General features: G+C 51.3%; 2 protein-coding genes across 2 annotated transcripts in view; both read left to right on the top strand.

The window, feature by feature from the left end:
• The first annotated feature begins 1,356 nt into the window (after positions 1-1,356).
• On the top strand, positions 1,357-10,800 carry LOC104332797 (argininosuccinate lyase). The gene is made up of 17 exons (XM_075440533.1): positions 1,357-1,378; positions 1,462-1,524; positions 3,526-3,720; positions 4,702-4,785; positions 5,106-5,162; positions 5,734-5,831; positions 6,489-6,566; positions 6,970-7,047; positions 7,192-7,244; positions 7,679-7,741; positions 7,959-8,073; positions 8,744-8,828; positions 9,004-9,063; positions 9,274-9,357; positions 9,632-9,712; positions 9,961-10,067; positions 10,560-10,800. Exons 2-17 carry the CDS (start codon positions 1,513-1,515, stop codon positions 10,708-10,710), a joined length of 1,401 nt encoding a protein of 466 aa, XP_075296648.1. The 5' UTR covers positions 1,357-1,378; positions 1,462-1,512; the 3' UTR covers positions 10,711-10,800.
• Positions 10,801-12,570: 1,770 nt separating this feature from the next.
• Positions 12,571-21,378, top strand: part of GUSB (glucuronidase beta) — a 12,090-nt gene continuing 3,282 nt past the window's right edge. Inside the window, exons 1-9 of the mRNA XM_075440489.1 lie at positions 12,571-12,848; positions 14,531-14,719; positions 15,183-15,364; positions 15,880-16,022; positions 16,530-16,717; positions 17,657-17,809; positions 18,656-18,834; positions 19,232-19,378; positions 20,552-20,636. Of these exons, the coding sequence (XP_075296604.1) occupies positions 12,609-12,848; positions 14,531-14,719; positions 15,183-15,364; positions 15,880-16,022; positions 16,530-16,717; positions 17,657-17,809; positions 18,656-18,834; positions 19,232-19,378; positions 20,552-20,636 (1,506 nt within the window). The 5' untranslated portion in view covers positions 12,571-12,608. The remainder of the gene's footprint in view (positions 12,849-14,530; positions 14,720-15,182; positions 15,365-15,879; positions 16,023-16,529; positions 16,718-17,656; positions 17,810-18,655; positions 18,835-19,231; positions 19,379-20,551; positions 20,637-21,378) is intronic.

Raw genomic sequence — 21,378 nt, 5'->3', positions numbered from 1 at the left:
CAAAGAGGCCTGGAACTGACAGAACAGAAACTGGAGCTTTCACTGTGATATTTAACCGTGTAACTGTTTAAATACAGGTAATATTTAGAAATCAAAGCTGTCATGTATCACGCATGCATAGGGTTAATGATATGAAAATGCAAATAGCAAGCCAGATATGTTGCACCCCTGAAAGGGCCACAGAGATCCCATTTGCCATTTTCTAGCCCTGCGGGTCACAAGGGGTGTCTGGGGGAGAGGTGCCAGGACCCGTGGGGTGCCCTCTCATCCCACCTGGCTGCAGGCCCTTGAGCACCCGCTCCCTTCCCTTTTTCGCTTTTGGTGATTCCTGTACAGTTTCTTCAGACATAAGGATCTACAATCTTTACAATCTTTGCATGGGTTGTGCATGTTCCACATAGCCAGTCTCGAGCCCATATCACAGACACCACGAGGTAAAGCTTCGCCCTGTACATGATTCATTCTGGATGTAAATCTAGTCCTTGCTATTTTGCCAAATCCTCAGCAACCTCCTCTCACAGCCCAGAATAAGGACACAGACATTCATGAAAGCTGAACACAAGAGAAGCATTAAAAGTGAGGGACTTCAGCAGAGGAAGGAACTTGGCACCAAAATGGTTCAAAAAGGTTTTCTCAGTGTAGACAGCATAATGCTCTGTACATCTGCAAGCCTGGAAGTCTGAAAGGGAACACGGACATCATCCCAGAAGAAAATGATCATATGGGGAAATGTTTGAGAAGCAGTGAATTAATAGTTGGTTATGAATCAGGTACAGAGCCTGAGCCTTGTTCTGGGCTGGTACTGAAGTCAGTGCATTGGAAACCCATACTTGCTCATCCAGGCTGGGTAGCCAGCAGCTGCCTGATGCTAGCCGTGTCACCCTGCCCGCGTCCTCTCTGCTACAGACAGCAGCACGCCCTGATCACGCAACCCCGCTGTGCCCAAGACTTCAACTCAGGAAAGGGACAAACAGTAGGACAGAGAAGGACATAGGGCAGGCAGCTGGACTAGGTCCCTTCCTACCTGAATTACCCTCTGGTCCTGTGACAACAGGGCTGGTTAAAGGGCAGAAAACCCCAAAAGCAGACAAGAAAAAGGGGATGCCCTGCCCGCACCCCTCAAAGGCACGGAGAAACAAACAGCCCGTAGCAGCACCCTCCCCAAGGCAAAGCAGGGACACCCCTGCGCTGCGGGGTGCTGCGGGGGGGGGGGGGGGCTGCGGGGGAGGGGACACGGACACCGGAGCGGGGCCGGCCCCGGGGACACCCCGCCCAACCGGGGCGGGACGAGCCGCCAGCCCCGCGCCCGGGCGGGTAAAAGCGGGGCGGCGGGGCCGGGGAGCAGCGACCGACCGACCGGGGCTGCGCTACCGAGCGGGTGAGCGGGGCCGGGCGGGCAGCGGGGACCCGGTCCTGCGGTGGGACCAGGACTGGGCTGATCCTCACCTTGCTGTTCCGCAGGTCGCACCGGTTGCCGGGATCGCCGCACGAACGAGCAAGCCGCCGTCCGAAATGGCAGCCGAGGTGAGGGGGACTTTGCTTCTCCAGCGGGGTGGTCGCGGGGTGCTGGGGCAGACGCGAGCTCAGCCGAGTGAAAATCTCAGTCCCTGCCATGTCCTTCGGGTCCTTCCCTCTGTCTGGGAGAGGCCAGTAACCGAGGCGGTCCGTCCCTCGCCGCTTACGTTCAGGCAGGAGGTACTTTACAGCAGGCTGCGTAAACACTTCTCTGGACAAAAGCTCCATTTTCGGTTTCCCTGCCTGGTAGGTGAGACGTGACTAAGTTGTTGTAGCAAGTCACACTTTCTGCCTTCCAAATGGCTATGACAACTCTGGCCTCCTCTGCTCGGGGTTACACACTGTCAGCCTGTACCAGCCACTTCTCTAACCAGAGTCCTGTAGCTAGCGAAAGTGAATCTTTCTGTTCTGCTTTCCTGACTGCAAATGTATCTGTTGCAATGTTTCTGCTGACCCACCTCTTTCTTTGGTGGAAGCCCATAATACTGAAGATATACCCAGATATACCCGTTTCCCATTGGAGCGCTCAGCCTCTGGCACTGGCCTTCAATTTACCGTCCCCTACGCCAGGCTCCTGTGGGCACCAAATGCACACTGAGGGCCTCTAACACTTTGCGAATTCCGATTGCCTCCTCTGCCTTCCTTCAGCTCTCTGACAAAGCTGCCTTAAAGATATCAACAAACATTTGCCTGCACTCTTACCTCTGTAGGGTCTCTCCCGCTGTCCTCTTAGGCACGTTGTTTCAGCAGGGCTCGGCAGAGACGTGGAGACAGTCACTAGGGAAAAAGTTTCTATGGTTACTCAACAGTGCTTTTGCCTGATAAAGCCCTGGCACAGATAGTTTGCAACTGTCCCGCCAGCTTCTTGCTGTCCATGCTAGTTATAGTGTAAGGCATGAGAGGAGACTCAACAGAGGCATTTAAAAAATCAACTAGATTAGTAATTATTACCCACTCTCCAATGGCAATTGTATTTAGGCCCTTCCTCTAAATGTCCTCCAATTTCTTTTTTGTGCCTGCTAGCGCTGGAGAGTTGCTTTTCAAATCTTGGATAAGTTGTAAGGAGCTTGCACAAGTAAAAATCCTATCCATTTCAGTGCAAGTTTGCCAGAATTAGGGCTTCAGGGGGTGTGCTACCTGGGCAAGCAAAAAGCTTCTCATCAAGTGACATACGTGGCTCTAAGCTAGTGAAGCCATTCAGTGGCTAAATCACCGGTGAAAAAAAGCTTACGCCTCGCTGGAATTGTGTACCGGTCTATGGTCACCCAGTGAAGCAGGTATGTGAATGACACATTCAAGTGTGGGAATCTTGGTTGATGTGGAAAAACAACTTTTGTTTCTATGCATTTTAAAACCTTTTTGTTGATTTATTTTTCTGAACATTTGTGATGCTGAAAGGTACCCAGACCTCCCTTTCTGGAGTCTGCACCTTAACCAGTTTTATGCTAATTTTATGCCAAAGCTTGCAAGAACATCATGGCCTCTGGAGATGCTTCAAACACTTTGTAATGTGATTTGTGCTGGCCCACAGCTCTTTGTCAACCAAAGAAAAATCTGTTAGGTCAAGAGCACAAAAAGGACTTAGAGGATACTAGCTTTCACTATATTCTTTCTGATCACTTTTTTCCTTCTCTTTAAAAGGCTCTCAAAGGGTTGTTGGCTTGCAGCTGCCACCAAAGATAAATCCATGCTGGTCTTGTACCATATACCCTGATAGTCATTTCAAGCACTCCCTGCATAGTCCTGCAGAGGTAAGGTATCTTGGAGGATTCCTGAGGCAGACCTTACAGCTCAAGGGCTAAATTCTAGTGACAGGGAGATGTTCTCCACCTTCTTAACTACCTGAAAAAGGTCCTGAAGTCCAGGGGCCTTTCCGGTCACTGCTACTACACGGAAAGGATATGGCTGAGCATAGACTCTGTATTGGATAAACAGATCACTGGATGTTACATGCACAGGATGATAACCGAAGTTATTAGGCCTCTTTATTTGCTTCTTCCTCTCGCTCAGGGGGATAAACTTTGGGGAGGAAGATTCAGTGGAAGCACAGATCCAGTCATGGAGATGCTCAACGCTTCCATTACCTATGATCAGAGACTGTCTGAAGTTGATATCCACGGGAGCATGGCTTATGCCAAAGCATTGGAGAAGTGTGGGATCCTATCTAAACCTGAGCTGGAGAAGATCCTGAGTGGCCTAGAAAAGGTATTTATTTCCTTCACAAACATCATGCGTGCTGGAATGAATGGCTTGTTATCTGACAGAATCTGTAGTAGTCTCTCTGATCTGCTGTTCTAAAAAGCATCTTTAAATGTCCTCATGTCCTAATCCTTAGTGCTAGGCATGTGCTGAAGTGCTTGGTGAAAGGGAATGCTGTCAGAAGTCATGGACATGACAGGCCCATGTATATTATAGTCAGTACTCCTGGAGACATTCTGGGCAGGGGATTGCTGCCCAAATTGCATCCTGCTAAAGGCACCAAAACCCAGCAGTAGGATGTGAGCCAGCTGACAAGACCCCATGGCAGCCTTAGGCCCCAGCGAGCACATTGTCAATGCTCACGACAGCAGCCCCGGGGCCTCGGTGAGATGTGCTCAGTGTGACCTCCCTGCCCATCCTCTTCAGACTGAACATTCACCAGGAATTGTTTCCGCATGAATCAGGAATATTCTTTTTCTGCTGGCACTTGGGATCCTTTTGAGTCTGGCTGCCCCAGTTAGCAGGAGGCAATGCATAGCATTGTATAGGGGTGAAGAGAAGTCCACAGCTAAGCGCTTTTTTCAAATATCCATTGTTGTTGCTCATCCACCATGGACAATGGTGACTCTATACAATGTTTGTATAGGAAATCTTTGTGGACATTGCTAAAGTAATCACTGACTCTTCAGCTCACATTTTTGTTGCTATGCTTAAACCTTCCTATAGCTTAAATCTTCCTATAGCCATAAGACTGCAGAATCAGCATGGATAGAGAGGTGAATCTCATCAAGAGTAGTATAGAATATCTGGATATAGCAAGCGGCAAGCTTTGACCTGAGACAACAGGAATGCCAGAGCTCACGTGAGACTTAACACTTGGACTTCCATTGGGAGGGCAGAAGTTGTTGTTTGCTGGGGACATGGACAAACCCCAGGCGCAGCAGGGTAACCGTAGTGGCTGACTGCTGTTTCTGCTGATGTTTGTAGATCTCTGAGGAATGGTCTAAAGGAGTCTTTGTGGTGAAACAAAGCGATGAGGATATCCACACTGCCAACGAACGCAGACTAAAGGTTTGGGTCCTCTAACCTCTCATTCCCGTTCCTCTGTAGCTACATCTGCTTGATGTTACGTAATTGTGCCCCTGTGGAATTCCTCTGGACCTTGTGGCACTGAAACCCCAGGTGCACAATGAAGTGTCTCCTAGACCCCTTTTGTGGAAGAGGCACTCTATAAGCATAGAACCCAAACTTGCCCTTCCCCAGATTAGATCCCGTGGCTACTCACAGGATCTTAGAGCTGAGTCCCTTCCAGGCAGGCAGGAGGTCTCCTCATGTCGGGTCTCCTCCTCACAATACAGAGACACTGACAGAAATCCTCCTCTTGTCCTCAGGAGCTGATTGGAGATGTAGCTGGAAAGCTGCACACTGGGAGAAGCAGGAATGATCAGGTATGTACAGAACTGGTTGGTTTTCCTCCTTCTGTATTCCTCCACCACATCAGTTGCTTAATTAAATTTCTTTACGCCATCTTTTGCATGCCCTGGCACTCTCCAGCATGTACTCCCTAGGGCTTTAAACTAGTGATGCTGCAGTGACTCATCTGCACAGGGGAATGGGCTCTGCAGAATTGACTCCTGGTGGTATATGGCCACAAACTTCCAGTGACATCCCTTTGAAAGCCTGCAGACATCATGACTTTACTGGTTGGCTACCATGCATCTTTTGGGATCAGTTCTTCTAATGATAACTGACTTGTGTCAGTTTGGGATTTTCTGATCCCAAGTTGACAATACCTGGCAAGTCCACTGAAAAGAATGGGCTTTGGTTCTGTTCACAGAAAGCAAGACACAGCGGCTTTCACAAATCAGTAAGCAGGGATGCATCTGTTAAGATGAAGACGTCCCTTCCCATCACATAGAACAAGGAGGGGATAATTCTGCCAAAGCTTTCTGCTGAACAGTATTTGGTCACTAAATATGTCACATTCTGCTTTGACTGACTGTGGCCAATCTCATACAGGTTGTGACTGACTTGAAGCTCTTCATGAGGAATTCCCTCTATGTCATCTCCACTCACCTCTTGCAGCTCATCAAGACCCTGGTGGAACGCGCTGCCATGTAAGTGCTTTTCCAAAGCCACGGCCTTGGCCTTGCTGGGGCAGGAGACTTCTAGGCTTGCTCTTTGACTGACGCCAGTCAGGGCAGCACAAGGATCCCCTGTGGAGGAAGTTTCAGCCAGGCAGTGTGCGACAGCACAGGGAAAGACAACGGACCCTCTTTCTCCACAGTTCACATCACAGAGACCTTCCTCTTCCCCCAGTGCATCCTAGGAAGGAATGTGAGGTGAGAGGTCCACACAAGACTTTAGAAGGCACCAAATCCAGCTGAAGGAATGGGGAACTTGAACCTGCTTCAAGTTGCTACAGATGAGAAAAGCTCAGCTGTGTTAATTCCCTGTCTGACTCTCCTCCTCACACCCCCCACTCCCAAACATTGGTGGACTGGGGAATCTTTGCCTGCCACAGAGGGATTACTGTACCAGGCACTTTTCCAGGGAGGCCTAGGGCAGACGCACCACAATGGGGGATCGGGAGATCTAAACCCAGTGTGCTTTGGTTGAAAGGTGACAGGGAGAAGAAGACCTAGACCACCTTGAGCACAACCCAGGCTAAAGAAGTTCTCTTTGTGACATTGCTAGAGAACCCTGGAGTGTACCTGCCACTGCCTCCTATCCTGACAGCAGCTGCTCACCTCTTGCTCTCCTTTCACATGCAGAGAAATTGATGTTATCCTCCCTGGCTACACCCACCTGCAGAAAGCTCAGCCCATCAGATGGAGCCAGTTCTTGCTCAGGTAACCACCTTTCACACTTGGCTGGAGAAAGCCTTCTCCACCCTTGGGGTCCTGCTCAGCTGAAGCCTCGAAGGGCATTGTCCTCTGTGGGGGCAGCCTGGGGTGGTGGAGGTAACCCTGCCAACTGGAACAGGAACTCCCCATGTTCCTGTGTGGCTCTGGAGGCCGACTCCCTGTGTGCTCCATCCTTGGGCCACAGTTACACCTTAGCCGATGGGGTAACATGGAGAGTCCTGCATGGCTGGTAGCTGTTCCACTGCAAAGGGCCTTCATGCCTCAGCTCCATTTCAAGCCTCTTCTGTTCGAGAGGGGCTCCCAGGCTGCAGGCGTAGCAGCACACTGCTTGGGAAGGGATGGGACATTTTCTGACTTCAGGTGCTTCATCTCTCATGTCCTTTCCTAGCCATGCTGTTGCTCTGACCCGTGATTCTGAGCGCCTGGGAGAGATGAAGAGGAGGATGAACGTCTTACCTTTGGGAAGGTAAGGGCTACTGTTTGTGTAGTCACTGCGCCTTGCTTTGCTCTGCAAAGTCTTCAGAGGTGCATTCCCTGCTTCCTGGAGCTCAGCTTTGTTTGGGATATGCAGGGTGCCTTGCATGACTTTTGTTTCTTTCTTCCCTGGCAGCGGTGCTCTGGCTGGCAACCCACTGGATATTGATAGAGAGCTTCTGCGCAGTGGTAAAGGTCTCCCTGTGACCGAGAGGCACAGGTCTACTCATAATATCTGGGAGTTGGGGAACCATTGACACATTGTCCTGATGTTATTTTGGATGTGTTGCAACACCTTAACATGGGGATGGAGAGTAATAAATAAAAATATTAGTATGATCTGCTGTTCAGCGACACAGGCGGGAGGCAGCTCCTAATCACTTGGTAAGCCAGAAGGCTTTTTACAGCTGTGAGATAGCAGGTGCCTGTAAGGTAGGAGCATAAACAGAGCCACCTCTGCTGCACAGTGGCTGCCTGGGCTAATAACAAAGACCCTGCTAAGCATGTTTGTGCTCCTGGGACTACTCAAGGGCTCACAGTCACCTGCATGCTGGGGCAGCCTCATGCATTCAAGCTCCAGTCATGCCAAGCCTGACCTTCTCTGTCCATCAACTTTTTTACAGAGCTCTGCTTTGCTTCCATCAGCCTGAACAGCATGGATGCTGTTAGCGAGAGAGACTTTGTGGGTAAGCACAGTTCAATCACTTCTTCCCACCACTGTTAGAAGCAGGCTTCTGAGACCTTTCCAGTAGACCTCCATTAATGAAGGAGACTGAAATCCCTCACTAGGACGTAATTATACAGAAAATCTGTTTGCTCATGTTTCAACTCCAGTCAGATCAACTAAGGTTGTCAAGCAAACACGCACCTCTTTCACCTCCTGATTTCCTGCCTTCTTTGCAGTGGAATTCCTCTCTGTTGCCACCCTGCTGATGATCCACCTTAGCAAGATGGCTGAAGATCTCATCATCTACAGCACCAGCGAGTTTGGCTTTCTGACCCTCTCTGATGCTTACAGGTAGAGCACTGGTCTCTGGGCAGAGCGCCCTTCCCTCAGCCTCTCCTCAGCTATCCCCTCCTGAGAGAATGAGACAGTGGTTGGGGTCTCCGTGCTGCGCAAGGCTGACATAATATTAATAGGCTGGCAGAAACACAGTCTTAGGGTGAACATTCCTCAGTAACGATCCCTTATTTCTGATTCTGGTAACTCAACCAAGTCTGCTTTCAGCAGACACTCCTCCGCAGCAACTGCTGGCAGAGAGATCTTCCACCTCTGCTGGGAATGCCTGCCAAAGCCCTTCCTTGACTAAGCAGGTTTGCAATCCTAACAGATTTCCTGTCCTTCAGGGCAGCACAACCACAGCCCTCCCTCTCTGAGGTCACAGCAAGCCTTAGGCTAGCCTGCTGATCCCACTTCTGGAGCGGCCTGGGGGGAAGCCTTCTGTTAGCTTCCTCTTGGAGAGGTGGGACTTCATGGTAGCTCCAGACAAGGCTGCAAAACCAAAGCCTTTGCTGTTGGAAACATGAGAAATTCACTTATTTTACTTCTTCCCTACACCCTAAACACGTCCCCACAGAAGGGGGACCCACGTGTTGCTTTTGTAGGGCTTGGCCAGTATGTTGGATGACCTGTGTCTGTATGGACTGGGGTCTTGCTCACCGTTACATTCCAAACACCTTTCTTTCAGCACTGGCAGCAGCCTGATGCCTCAGAAGAAGAATCCTGATAGTCTGGAACTGATCCGCAGCAAAGCTGGACGAGTGTTCGGACGGGTGAGCCTGCTAAAGAAAGAAACAAGTGGGATGGGGAAACTACTCATACCGAGGCCGCAAAATGTTCCTTCTTGACTCCGTGTAAAGAAATGTGCCCAGTCTGGGGTCTTAACCTCTGCTGGGGCAATGTGCTTCTCTTCCTAGAACTAACTGCCTCACTTGTTTCTCTCTGCAGTTGGCTGCTATTCTCATGGTTCTCAAAGGACTTCCAAGCACCTACAACAAGGATCTGCAGGTAAAACAGATGTTGGTTTTCACACCATCTCTCTGAGAAGACAGAGCCATCTTTTGCTCTTGAGCAGTTTTGCCACTACACTGACACCCCAGCCATAGCAGGAGCCCCTGGGATGACACGGCTGCTCTGCTGGCAGGGCTGCTCAGGCTGTTGGGCTTTTGGGCTGCATCAGGTTGACTTAGCGCAATTTCCATCCCTGTTCTAATGCAGGAGGACAAGGAGGCTGTCTTTGATGTTGTGGACACCCTGAATGCTGTGCTCCAGGTTGCCACCGGAGTGATTTCTACCCTCCAGGTAAGGCTTCAGCCTCTCACTATTCAACATGGGTGGGGTGATTGTTCTGAGAGTAACACAGGCAAGAGAGCCATCTTAGACTGGTGCTAAGATGAAGATTCTTCAGCGGCTCACCCATACTGCTCATTATCCTCCCCCCTGTCAGCTTGCTCAAGGGGTCAAAAGGTCCTGTTTGAGCCAGGTCCCTTCCAGAATAAGTCACCTCACTGTGACTACTAACATGTCACCAAGAAGGACCTGATGATAATGTCTCCCTCTTGTCCTCATTCTGCAGATCAACAAGGAAAACATGGAGAAGGCACTGAGCCCCGAGATGCTGGCTACTGACCTGGCTCTCTACTTGGTTCGTAAAGGAGTAAGTATCAGAGGGAGACTTGGAGCTGTGATTTCTTTGGATGCAGAATACTGCTCAGCGAGGGCCTGAGATGAGGCCTTCTGTTCTGTCCCCAGGTGATTATCAGTCTGGGTCAGCAAACCTGGATTCACATGGCATTGCCCTAATTGACAAAAAGCCAACTAAAAAAGAGAGCATATCCATTTTTTTCCTTTGAAAACCACCCCAGCTGCCTGGTCACTGACTGTGGCCTCTGGTTCTCACTGCAGATGCCATTCAGACAAGCCCACATTGCCTCTGGGAAGGTCGTCCACCTCGCCGAGTCTAAAGGCACAACCATCAATAATCTCAGCGTGGATGACCTGAAGAGCATCAGGTTCGTATTGCCAGTATTTTGCCATGCCTCCCCTCAACAGGCAGGTAGCGGCCTCCCTTCCTCCAGGCCTCCCCAAAATGCCTGGGCCAGACAGCACCCCAAAATCCTCCTGGCCTGAATATCAGTGCTGCTACTGCTGGGCCTGAAAACACTGAAGGGGGACAACATCACCACCACTCGGCTCCAGTGGGGCATGGGCAGCAGCTATTGGCAGGGACTGGAAGAAACTCATGCCCTGACCTGGAGGCACCAGCCCTCCAGAGGACTTTGCCTCCAAACTTTCTTGCTGTCCTCTTGGAGCTGACCCTTTGGTCTGCCACAAGCAGCCACTGTCCGGCACCAAAAGTGCAGAAGCAGGGCTGCAGAAGGTCTTTCCCCCTAGAAAAAGGCTCCGTCTCCGCTCCCTCCCCCTCTCTGCAGGCAGGGAGCATGTAAAGCCAGCCATCAGCACCCAGCGCTCTCCACTGACCCCTCTTCTCTTTGTCCCCCCAGCCCCCTGTTTGGCAGCGACGTCTCCCAGGTCTTCAACATCGTCAACAGCGTGGAGCAGTACACGGCCATGGGCGGTACTGCCAAGAACAGCGTGTCTGCCCAGATCGAGCAGCTGAGGGAGCTGATGAAGAGGCTGAAGGAGCAAGCTTAGAGTGTGGGGAGATGTCCCGTGGATGCAGCGTTGTGCCTATTACACTAATTTGGAGTTAATAAACACTGTGGTGCATGTAGTTCATTGAAACTCCTGTCTGGCATCTTTCTTCTTAGGGGCAAGGTTGAACCGGGCTTCCTCAGCCCTCATGAGGCTTGGGGAAATACTCACTGGTGTGTGAACCTTGCAAAGGAGCTGGGTTATGGGGTGTCAAGTTTTAGGAGGCTGCTAAGTAGAGAGCAGCAGGAGTGTCAGTGCAGGTGTTGAGGGCAGCTTGTGTGTGTCCAAAGAGACAGACACTTGGTACAACATCTGCATCACATGCCACATCTCCAGCTATCACTACTCTCCTCTTAGGATTATGTTTCCCTGCCTGCCTTCTGGCAGGAAAAAAAGTCTCCTTACCACCTGGCACCAGAACTTGCATTGTCTTAGGCAGGTCTTGGCCAGCAGGTCAACCCACAGCTCATCCCAGCCCATTACAAAACCACCGCTGGCTCTGGTTTACACTGAAGCACAGGGTTGCATGGTCCTAGGTCCAAGCTCTTTCCTCTGCATGATGCATGCCCTGATTTGCCACCAAGCTAGCTGGGGCAGAGTGCTTAAAAAAAAAAAAAAAAAAAATCCCTGGCATTGCATTGCTCTTGCCTCTTACAAAAATCATTTACTATCCTCCCTTCTGTCCTTACAGAATTAAACTCAGAACAAAGACCACGAAAAGTCTTGCTTGAGGAATGCAGTCCCAGGAACTTCCTGAGTCCCGTGCTGCTTACTGCCATGTTGCTCTGGTTTAGTGCATTCTTCCCACCTTCCAGCTATGTTAGCTGTGGCAGAGAAATCCATTACATACGCTTAATTCAGGTGGAGAAGTGACAGCAACAGCCAACATCAACAGACTCAGAAGAAAGGATTATTTCCTCCTCCCCAGCTCATGCTTCTTTTCTTTCCTCACCTAAGTTTTCTCCCCACTTGTATTTTCTTGTTCCTGGTCCGTACATTCACGCGCCTCAGCTGACGAGACTTTTGCTTGTTCCCAGCTGCCCCTGTTCAGCATCTTGAGGGTCAGTGCTAAACAATGTGCGGCCCTGCTGATTGAAAAAAGAAGGTGGTTTTAGCAGATTATCACATCTCTGTCTCTTGCTTAAATAAATAGCTCATAATCACTACTACTCCCCATTTCACCCTCCACCTTTCTGATATTCTCATGTGTCACCAAGCCTTTCATTGATCTGCAATAAACTGAACTGTTGCTTCTGGAATTGAAGCAGATACAGCATGACTGACAGAGGCTTATTGCACATGGAGGTACATCTTCTCACCCAGGAAACAAACACAGGCTACAAATAAATGTACTGTAAAATTAAAATCAATCTGATGGCATTTCTGTCCTCCTGTGACACTTTTCTCCATCCTGCTTCATTCCTAACAAAGTTCGGAGGGACGTGATCTCAATGGGAAACATTACCAAGCTTCACAGCCGAGTCCCGAGGTGGTCTTCTAACACAGAGATCTTTTTTCTGCGGGTCCCCAAGATGACATCTGGTCATCAGTGCTGCTCTTTCCCATTTCTAGCAACTTCTTGCCCTCTCACTTCAACGAGTGACTCTGAAAAGAAGTAGAATTAAGCAAGCAGGTAAATAAATAACTAAAAGAAATACACACACACAGAGACACAGACAGACAGACAGACAGACAGACAGACAGTCTCTCTCTCTCTCTCTCTCCACCCCGGGAAATCCAGCAGCCCCGGACACAGCCCGGCCCCTGCAAGGGGGGTCAGGCCAGGCTGCCGCTGGCTTCGGTTGAAGCCGCCGGGCCCCGCCCACCCCGCCCCGGGCCCCGCCCACCCCGCCACCGCCGCTCCCCTCTCCCGCTGCCGGGCACTGCCCACAACCACGATGGCGGCGGGAGCGTCAAGCGGCGGGGCGGGCTGCGGCATGGCGGGGGGCTGCTGCATGCTCCTGCTGCTGGTGCTGGGGAGGGCGGCGGCCCCCGCGCCGGGCGGCATGCTGTACCCCCGAGAGACCCCTTCCAGGGAGCGGAAAGAGCTCGGCGGCCTCTGGAGCTTCCGCGCCGACTTCTCGCCGGGCAGGGACGCCGGCTTCGCGCAGCGCTGGTACCGGCAGCCGCTCCGACAGGTACCGCGGGGCCGGGGCGGGGGGCGCGGGGAGGGGCTGCCCCTTCCCCGGGGCAGGGGGGTGCTCTCCCCCGGGAAGGGTCCCCCTCCACAGCGGCCTGCCCGCCTGCCTTCCTCCCCCGAGAGCCCCGCTTCCCCCTTGCTTCCCCACGGGGCTCGCGGGGCAGCTGCTCCTTGCTCCCCCCCCGCGCACTGTCCGATTGCTTTTTAAGAGGTTCGCTAATTAGCGACCGGGGAGACAGGAGGCTCCGGCTGTGCCGCCGCTGCTGGGAAGGCAGAAGGCACTGGGATGAGCTGGGATGGGAGGGATCCCCTGGCCTGGCGCCACACTGACTCCCGTCAGCAGCGCAGGGCAAGCGCCAGCGTGCCTGGGAAGGGCACTCCGCGGTGGTTCACTGCAAAGCAGCCAAGTCCAGATAAGCCAGTTCCAGTGTGCCTGAAAGCCATGATGCAATTAACCCCATTACGTAAAAGAAAGAAGCTATCTATTCCACGCATAAAATGTACGTGTCCATCATTGCTGTTTTAGCCCTTTGGCCAATTTTTTGCCAAACTGTGGAAGGAGAGAAGAGCTGACAGACACTCTGCCGCTCGAACTTTTGCGAAAAGAGGCAGCCAGAGGAGAGGAATCCTGGGCTACACCCACCCAAAGGGAGGCTTAGTTGTGTACGCTCAACCTACTTCAGACACCAGAGAATCTCCTTGAAGGAGACACACGTTATGGCCGTCCCAGTCAAAGGCTGTCCTCTGTCAGATACTAGAAAAATCCACTTCACCATCCAGGGGTCTTCCTGCTTGGGTTTTCTGATGTCCGATAGAGGCGTTGAGTTTCTCCACAGTCCGGTGCTGAGTCAGCCGCGCACGTGATGCTCGCCCCTGGGCGACCAGACCTTCCTCCTTCTGCTCTCCACGGAATAGCTTCTGTAGGAAAGGGGAAGCATCCAGCAGCGCTCGTTTATGCAACATCACAAGCGCAGCAGGTGCTAAAAATGAACAGCTTTATTCTGCGATAGCATCCCATTCCTTCGGTGTTAAGTCTATTACAACACTGCCTGCCTATAATCCTTATATTAAAAACAAGCAAATGAATTGACTTTCTTGTAATCCTAAGGAATCTCTGTGGCTTTCAGGGAGTGAGAAAGGCTGGACTCATCCCAGACAACCTCCATGGATCTCCCCTGGGGGATCTGGCCCAAAATATCCCCGATTCTTGCCACCCTTCTGCTGCAGCTGTTAGCCTGACAAGCAGCACCCCGTGCCAGTGACGGGACACACACACCAGCACTGCACACCAAACGGCTCGAGCTGTGCGGGAGAAACTCCACTTTGCGGGAAGTCCCAGGCTGAAACAACCACCTCGGCATTTAGGTTTTTTTCCCCCTCATTTCTCTGATTCCACAATACCAAAGCCATTAATAAAAGCATTTCCCTATCATAAATCAGGAGGGGGAGGAAAATATGAGTAGCTTCTTCCTGTAGGAACAGGCAGGACTTGTACACGATCTGTGGCAGACCACACCAATTTCTAAACAGGTTTTCCTGAGTATTTCCACTTGGCAAAGGGATTGTAAGGCTGTCAGTGGAAGGGGACACCTCCAGCACTACAGGCTGGACAGCCAAGACAGTAAAATTTCTTTTTTTTTTTCAATTGTGTTCCCTCCCTTTTTGTGCAATTCCTGCCAGAGCGGTCCTGTGATTGACATGCCAGTGCCTGCCAGCTTCAACGATATCACCCAAGACCCCACCCTGGAGAACTACATCGGCTGGGTTTGGTATGAGAAGGAGGTGCTGCTTCCTCTCCGCTGGCTCCAGGATGACCTCAACACCAGAGTGGTGCTCCGTTTTGGCAGTGCCCATTACTACTCCATTGTGGTACGTTGCACAGGAAATTGCCCATGTGTTTCCAGAGCTATGCTGCACTAAAATCTCTGCTATGACTTCTTCAGGAAACCCATCCCTGCCTAGATTTTATATCAGTTTGCTGTTTTCTTAACTCTCAGCTGTTTTCCTCCAGCCAAGAAATTGGCCACGTTTCCCAGGTCTCTCTTCTCTGACCCTCCAATATCAGGACCAGAACCTAAAACATTTCCTTGCTACAGGATCTGCCCAAAACTGTGTCTCTCAGTGACACTTGCTTGTACGTGACCCAGACCTAGCTCCTGGCAAAGAAAGGGCTGCTAGATCAATCCCTCAAAGAGCAAAAGCCCAGAACAAGGCTCAGTGTTAGTGGGAACCTCGACTGCCCTTTGCTGCGCTCCCTACCTTCTCCCTGCTGTGCTTGCCACAAAACCTCAACAACCCTGTCTCTTGGGCTCATGGGTGTCTTCTCCTGCAGTGGGTCAACGGAGTGCAAGTTGTGGAGCACGAAGGGGGCCACCTCCCTTTTGAAGCAGATATAAGCAGCATCGTCCAGGGCAGCCCAGGGATCCCCTGCCGCATCACTGTTGCGCTCAACAACACTCTGACACCCTATACTCTGCCTCCGGGGTCCATTCAGTACATGAATGACAAAACAAGGTGAGTTGCTGAAGTGCTGTGCTGCTGAGTTTATCCCAGGGATGAGAGAAAGGGAATTTATTCGGCTGCTGGTTCATAAGACCCTCCGAGCAGCTTACAGAAGTATTTATGCCAAAATTCACCAGTCGAGCAGGAAGGAGTTTAAGCTTTGGTGTTATGAGGAATCTGCACTGAGTTATTTTATCTGTTTTACACACAGGGAACTGAGATTAAGTGATTTGCCAAGCTGAATCAATGGCAGATTTGAGAAGCTCGAGTTCAGCTGGAAACTGCAAGGACCAGCTATCCTGAAGGATCAAACTATTCAGTGCGTTAGACTTTTGTTAACTGGTGGTTCCCTTCAGTGTAGTAGCAGTAGCACTACTGAGAGAGCAAGCCATCCTGCTGTAAAGATGATTTTAGCAGCTAACATCTGGTTTTACATGATTATTTTACATTGCTAGCATCCGCACACTGCCTTCACTTCTTGTATAATGAAATATAATGTAGCCATTTCTCCTGTCTTGCTCACTCAGGTATCCCAAGAACTATTTTGTACAGAACACCAGGTTTGATTTCTTTAATTATGCTGGAATCCATCGCCCGGTTGTGCTTTACACCACTCCTTCTGTCTACATAGATGATATTACTGTGACAACTGCTTCATCAGAGAGCGTTGGTAGGTCCGGAACGATTACAGCAGCTACCTCAGGCTCCAGATGGAGATGACAAGGGCAGCAGAGAAAATATGCTGCAAAAGTCGGGTTGAATTTGTTTCGTAGTGGCTTTCTGTTGAACCCGAGCTGATTGCAGCTCACCAGCTGCAAGAATATGGTAAAGAGTTCAGAAGTAGTAAGAAAAAATGAAGTGCTTGCAAGAGACTGCTGTTACAGTGGAAGGATGATCAGGTGTTTCTTGAAGTATAATTTCTCAGCAGGGGCAGTCTTCCTGACACTTAAAGCAGGATTATCTCCGAGTAACAAAATTGTGCAATACACAAATCTTGCTGGAAACTTCTGGACCTCAAGACAGACAGGTCATGCTTCTTACATTCAGTATACTCCGTTGTTGTTCTGTGTCTCCCTCATTTTTTAATGGTGCTCTATGTGAAAGCCCTCCAACACTTGGTGCGTGCATTTTTCCTTTCATGGCAGTCTCTGATTGTCTTTTGTTTCCTTTGAACCAGCAATGGTGCATTATCAGGTGTCGGTTGTTGGCAGCACACGCTATTCCTTGTCCCTGAGTTTACGTGACCAAGAGGGGAAAGTGGTTGCTACAGGCGATGGGCCGGTTGGAGATCTGAAAGTCCTGAACCCACATCTTTGGTGGCCTTACCTGATGCACGAGAACCCTGGGTACCGCTACTCCTTAGAGGTAACAGTGACATCTCTTCTTTTCTGTGCGTGTTCCTTGTGACTGTCTAACAGGGTTAAGGAACTGCCATATGGCCCATCTTCCATGCTCATCTTCTCCCACAGATCCTGTTCATGTGGCCAGAGTGGCATTGCTAATTATGCAGTAATCAAATCAAGCTTTGCCAGCTTCCTGGATGCTAAGCTGAAAGGTCTGTGGGTGAGAAGAGGGGGGCATGCCTGGCGTGCACTCTCAGATGCTTGCCCTTCACATTTAGGGCCCAATCCATCCCTTGCAAAAGGACTCTTTGAGACAGTTCAGAGGAGGAGATATTGCAACAGCGGAGCGTCTCTGAGGAGCAGGCTGCTAACCTCTTCCACGTGTTTTGCCATGCAATGAGCTTTGTTCCCACTCTGCAGGGCAAGAGTTCAGTTTTGATAGCATGAACCTGAAGACTCTGTGTGAGTTAAGGATGAGTAGTGACATTTAGATGTAGAAATTAGGGCAGATGAGCTGCTGTGAGTTTCCAGGGGCTCAGGTTCATATCTCCTGTGAGCAGATGACATTTCAGTTGTTGCCGGGTATCAAGGTGCAGAGCAGAAAAGGTGTACCGCTGCCTTGCCTGGGGGATGAAATGGCCCAGATGAGTCCAGGAAAACAAAACTGAAGCTCCTGGGGTCAACAAGCCCCAGAAGGGTCATCCAGGCTTCATTCTTCATCCTTCAGCTTCCCCAGCTTGGATTTCTATTTTCTGCTTAGTCAGACCTTGCTCCTTCCCTGGGGAAGCGCATGGGGACCACAGGAGCCAGCTGAAGCAGTGGTGAGGAGCAGGCAGCATGCCGAGACAGGGCTGGGAAATGGAGGGGCCGGCAGGACAGCCCTTACGGACGAGGGGGAGGGAGGCCGGGGCATCCTTGTGAAGCCCAGCACGTCACTTGCGTCTCCCCTTTGGAAATCCAGGTGAAAATGCAGGCGCAGGCGAACGGGGCATTGCTGGAGGACACGTACACGCTCCCGGTCGGCATCCGCACCGTCCACGTCACCAGCACGCAGTTCCTCATCAACGGCAGGCCCTTCTACTTCCACGGCGTCAACAAGCACGAAGACGCCGATGTAAGCGTGCGGCACCCGTGGCAGGGGCACCTCGTGGCTCCTCACTTTGCACCGGCGAGGCGGCAGCTGCTCTTGCCTCCCCTCGAAGCAGCCATTTCCTCACACCCTCCTCCCCGCCTGGGAGCTGCCGGGGTGAACTTTTACCAGCGCTAAGGGGACACCGGAGCCAAACCACCCCCCAGCCATGGCTTCCAGTCAGAAATGACGGCTCGGGGGTTCCCCACGCCGGGAAATACCAGGGACGGGCTCTGGCGGGGCGGTCGGAGCCGCGGAGGAGCAGCGGGTTGCGACGCGCGGCCCGGCCGCAGGGAGGCCCCGCAGCCGCGCCGGAGGCTCCGTCCCGCGGCCGGGCTGGGCTGGGCCGCCCCGTCCCGTCCCTCCCCTGTGCCTGTGCCTGTCCCTGCCCTGTCCCTCCCCTGTCCCTGTCCCTGTCCCCGTCCCCGCCCGGGCCGGGCCTCACCTCAGGGGCCGCGGGCGCGCCTCCACGGCGGCGCGCACTGCGCGGGCTCTCCTCAGAGGAAGGCGCGGGGAGCTCCTTCCCCCTGCCCTCCCCAGCCCGCCTCATGGCCAGCACCTGTGGGAGGGAGGGAGGAAGGGAGAGGGCGGCTCCCCGGCGCGGCAGGCGGCAGCCGCCATGCCCTCTGCTTCTCCAGACCCCCTGCGTGTGGCAGTGCCCCTCAGAAAGGCGAACGGGGCAGATCTGCAGGCGGTGCGGTCAGCTAGAAATGGCGCCCGGGGCTGGGAGCGCCCTGGCGGGAGCGGGACTCGGTAGTTGGCAGCTGACGCGTGAGGAGAAGCCCCGGCCTGGCGGTGCAACGGGCTGTGATGTCTCTCCCCCCCGCCCAGATCCGTGGCAAAGGCCTCGACTGGCCCCTGGTCATGAAGGACTTCAACCTGCTGCACTGGCTGGGGGCGAACTCCTTCCGCACCAGCCACTACCCCTACGCCGAGGAGATCATGGACCTGTGCGATGCCTACGGCATCGTGGTGATCGACGAGTGCCCGGCGGTGGGGATTAAAATGCCGTAAGCAGTTGCTCAGAGGACCCTTCCCCTTCTTCCGATGTTCGTCCCTGCCACAGTGTCCCCCTCCCATCCCACAGCACCCAGCGGCCTGATAATGGGAGCACTTTGCTCTATTTAGAAATCAGCCCGTTGCACCATGTGTGCCTCGCGAGGTTGGGCAACTGGAGGGCGTTTTGCCACATGGCCATCACGTCATTTAGTCTGGCGTGATTAACGAGCCCAGGCTGCGGCCCTGAACTGTTGAGCAGGCTTTGGGGAAATGGGGCAGAAGCCATATTCAGCGTCAACGCTCAGCTGTGCTTCCACTCCCCAGAGGTGTGAGTTTTCCCAGGGAAAGGCAAAGGGGCTTGATTTTATACCGTCACCTCACCAGGTCTCACTTCCTTTTGTCTTTAAGCGAGAGCTTTGGGAACAAGTCCTTGCAGCATCATCTCGTTGTGATGGAGGAGCTGATCCGCAGGGATAAGAACAGGCCATCAGTCGTGATGTGGTCAGTAGCCAACGAGCCGGCATCAGACCTGCCCCCAGCAGCTTACTACTTTAAGTAAGTGCGTCTGCTTGTACACAGAGCTGAGGCTTGAGTCGTGGCAAATGATGCATCTTCTTCCTTTGGGATGGCACAGAGAAATAGTAAAGAGAGGGCAAGCATTTTTCTGGGAACCCTGAAACAGTACCTGCAGATGCAAACTAAAAGTGTAACTGCTGCATGTGTTGAGCTGATGCTCAGAACCGCACAACAGTCTCAACCTATTGTTTCTGAACTAGCAAGGCTCTGTAAAGTTACCGGCAGTCCATTTGGTCTAAGCATCTCTTCTTGACCTAAAGATCAAGCAAAAGCAGACCCGATGGGAACAGGATATTCCTCATTACTGATAGAAGATGTGTGCTGAAGTATTTGACAGTTACAGCAAAACTGTAAAATAATTTGCCTTTAATTCTGAAGACAAGGTTCTTCAGTTAGTGCTAGTTATTTGTTCTGCAGGGGACTGTGACACCCCACTTTAAAGCTGTTGCTTCAAGTCCCTGCATACCCCTTGGTTTTATTTTTAAAGAGATTTAAGCTTTGGATAGCTAAGAGTCATCTCTGTAATGGGGTTGCAGACTGTCCCTAGTAGCTGTAGGTGCATTAAGAGGTAACTGTGAATTTTCATTCTTCAGAATGATCCACAGCCTTCCTGCAATGTCAAGGTAGCAGCAGAGCTGGACCCTCCCAGTCTCTGTCTCACCTGCCTCACTCAGGGTTTCCTCAAAAGCAGCCAACCTGTGACTGCTCTGCCTGCTGTGGTGGAGGGCTAGGGCCTCGTGCTTTTGCAGCAACACATGCCAGGAGTTGTTCAGAAGCTTCCCACTGCCCTCCTCACGTTTTCATGACCAAACTCACTGCCCCTTCACCAGCTTGCAAGCTGCTGGCACCGACGGACACATTAACAGGCCTGCCTTTGGTGTACTTCCATTCTTTCAGGTGGGATAGCAACCAACTTTGTGACAGATAAGTCTCTGCCATCATATTTATACCCCTGAAGAACTTGCTAGACTTGCAGGCACTTTATAGCAGACAATCACCAAGTATCCTGCAGTATTTAACTAAAAATACTCTGCCTCCTAAATCAGAAGCAGCTCCAAATGTCTGAGAGGGGGTGAAAGGACAGAGCTTGGGGAAATGGGGCTGTGCTTCTCCATGCTGTTGTTGAAATCTTGCTTTACTGTTTGCAAACAGGACAGTGATAGCTCGCACTAAAGCTCTCGATCCCTCCAGACCAGTAACCTTTGTGACAAATGTTAATTACGCGCTTGATCGTGGTGTAAGTTTACTTTATTTTCTAGCTTTTTTTAAAGTCATACATGAAATTTCCTCTTCTTGTCATTTGTTTTACAGTCCTTTCCCCCCACCTCCCCAAGTTTACTGCAGATATTAAACAGGGAGAGGCAGAAGAGAACTTGTACTTCCTCTTTCTAGTACAAAGCACCTTATCCTGTAGTTGTAGTCCAGCTGAAAAAAGTATCTGTAAGAGAGAAGAACAGTTCTGTGTCTTGAGTGTAGTATGCAGGATCCAACCCCTGGATTCCAGTAACATTGTCATGCTTTGCTATTCCATTGATTGTGTTTATTAATGCTCAGAATTTTCACTTGCAATTAAACCAAAGCTTAAACCTCTTTAAAATGCTAACAGCCCTTGTGGAAGTCTAAAGGAAGAAAGCTTTGCTCTAATTCCTGCTTTAAACTGCTCTGGATCTTCTTTCGCAGATGTCTGTTCATGCTGAATAATCTGAAAGCTCTTCCAGCTTCATAATTAAGTCCTAGAGCTGTATAAATAGCCAAAAGGCACTTCTCTTGGATGTCTGCGCCTTAATCTGGCCAGAGCATGAACCAAGGATCTTTAACACACATACATTTGTTCCCAGGGTAGTGCCTGTGTAATTCTTAATTTTTCAAAATGGCTTTGTAACACTTGTCACTCCTGTACAATAAACACTTCTGGCAGGTGAGCTTGTAGGTACACGATACTACCCCGTCCCTGTTACAGGTGACAGTTTGCATTTCTT

The sequence above is a fragment of the Opisthocomus hoazin genome, chromosome 20 (genome assembly GCF_030867145.1).
Source record: "Opisthocomus hoazin isolate bOpiHoa1 chromosome 20, bOpiHoa1.hap1, whole genome shotgun sequence".
Classification (NCBI taxonomy): Eukaryota; Metazoa; Chordata; class Aves; order Opisthocomiformes; family Opisthocomidae; genus Opisthocomus; species Opisthocomus hoazin.
The sequence above is the reverse complement of the archived record's forward strand: the minus strand, read 5'-3'. Positions and strand labels throughout refer to the sequence as shown.

Coding starts and splice junctions, on each gene's coding strand:
- LOC104332797 (XM_075440533.1), top strand. Junction 7,742..7,958: donor TAGCGAGAGAGACTTTGTGG/GTAAGCACAGTT, acceptor CCTTCTTTGCAG/TGGAATTCCTCTCTGTTGCC. Junction 9,713..9,960: donor TCTACTTGGTTCGTAAAGGA/GTAAGTATCAGA, acceptor TTCTCACTGCAG/ATGCCATTCAGACAAGCCCA.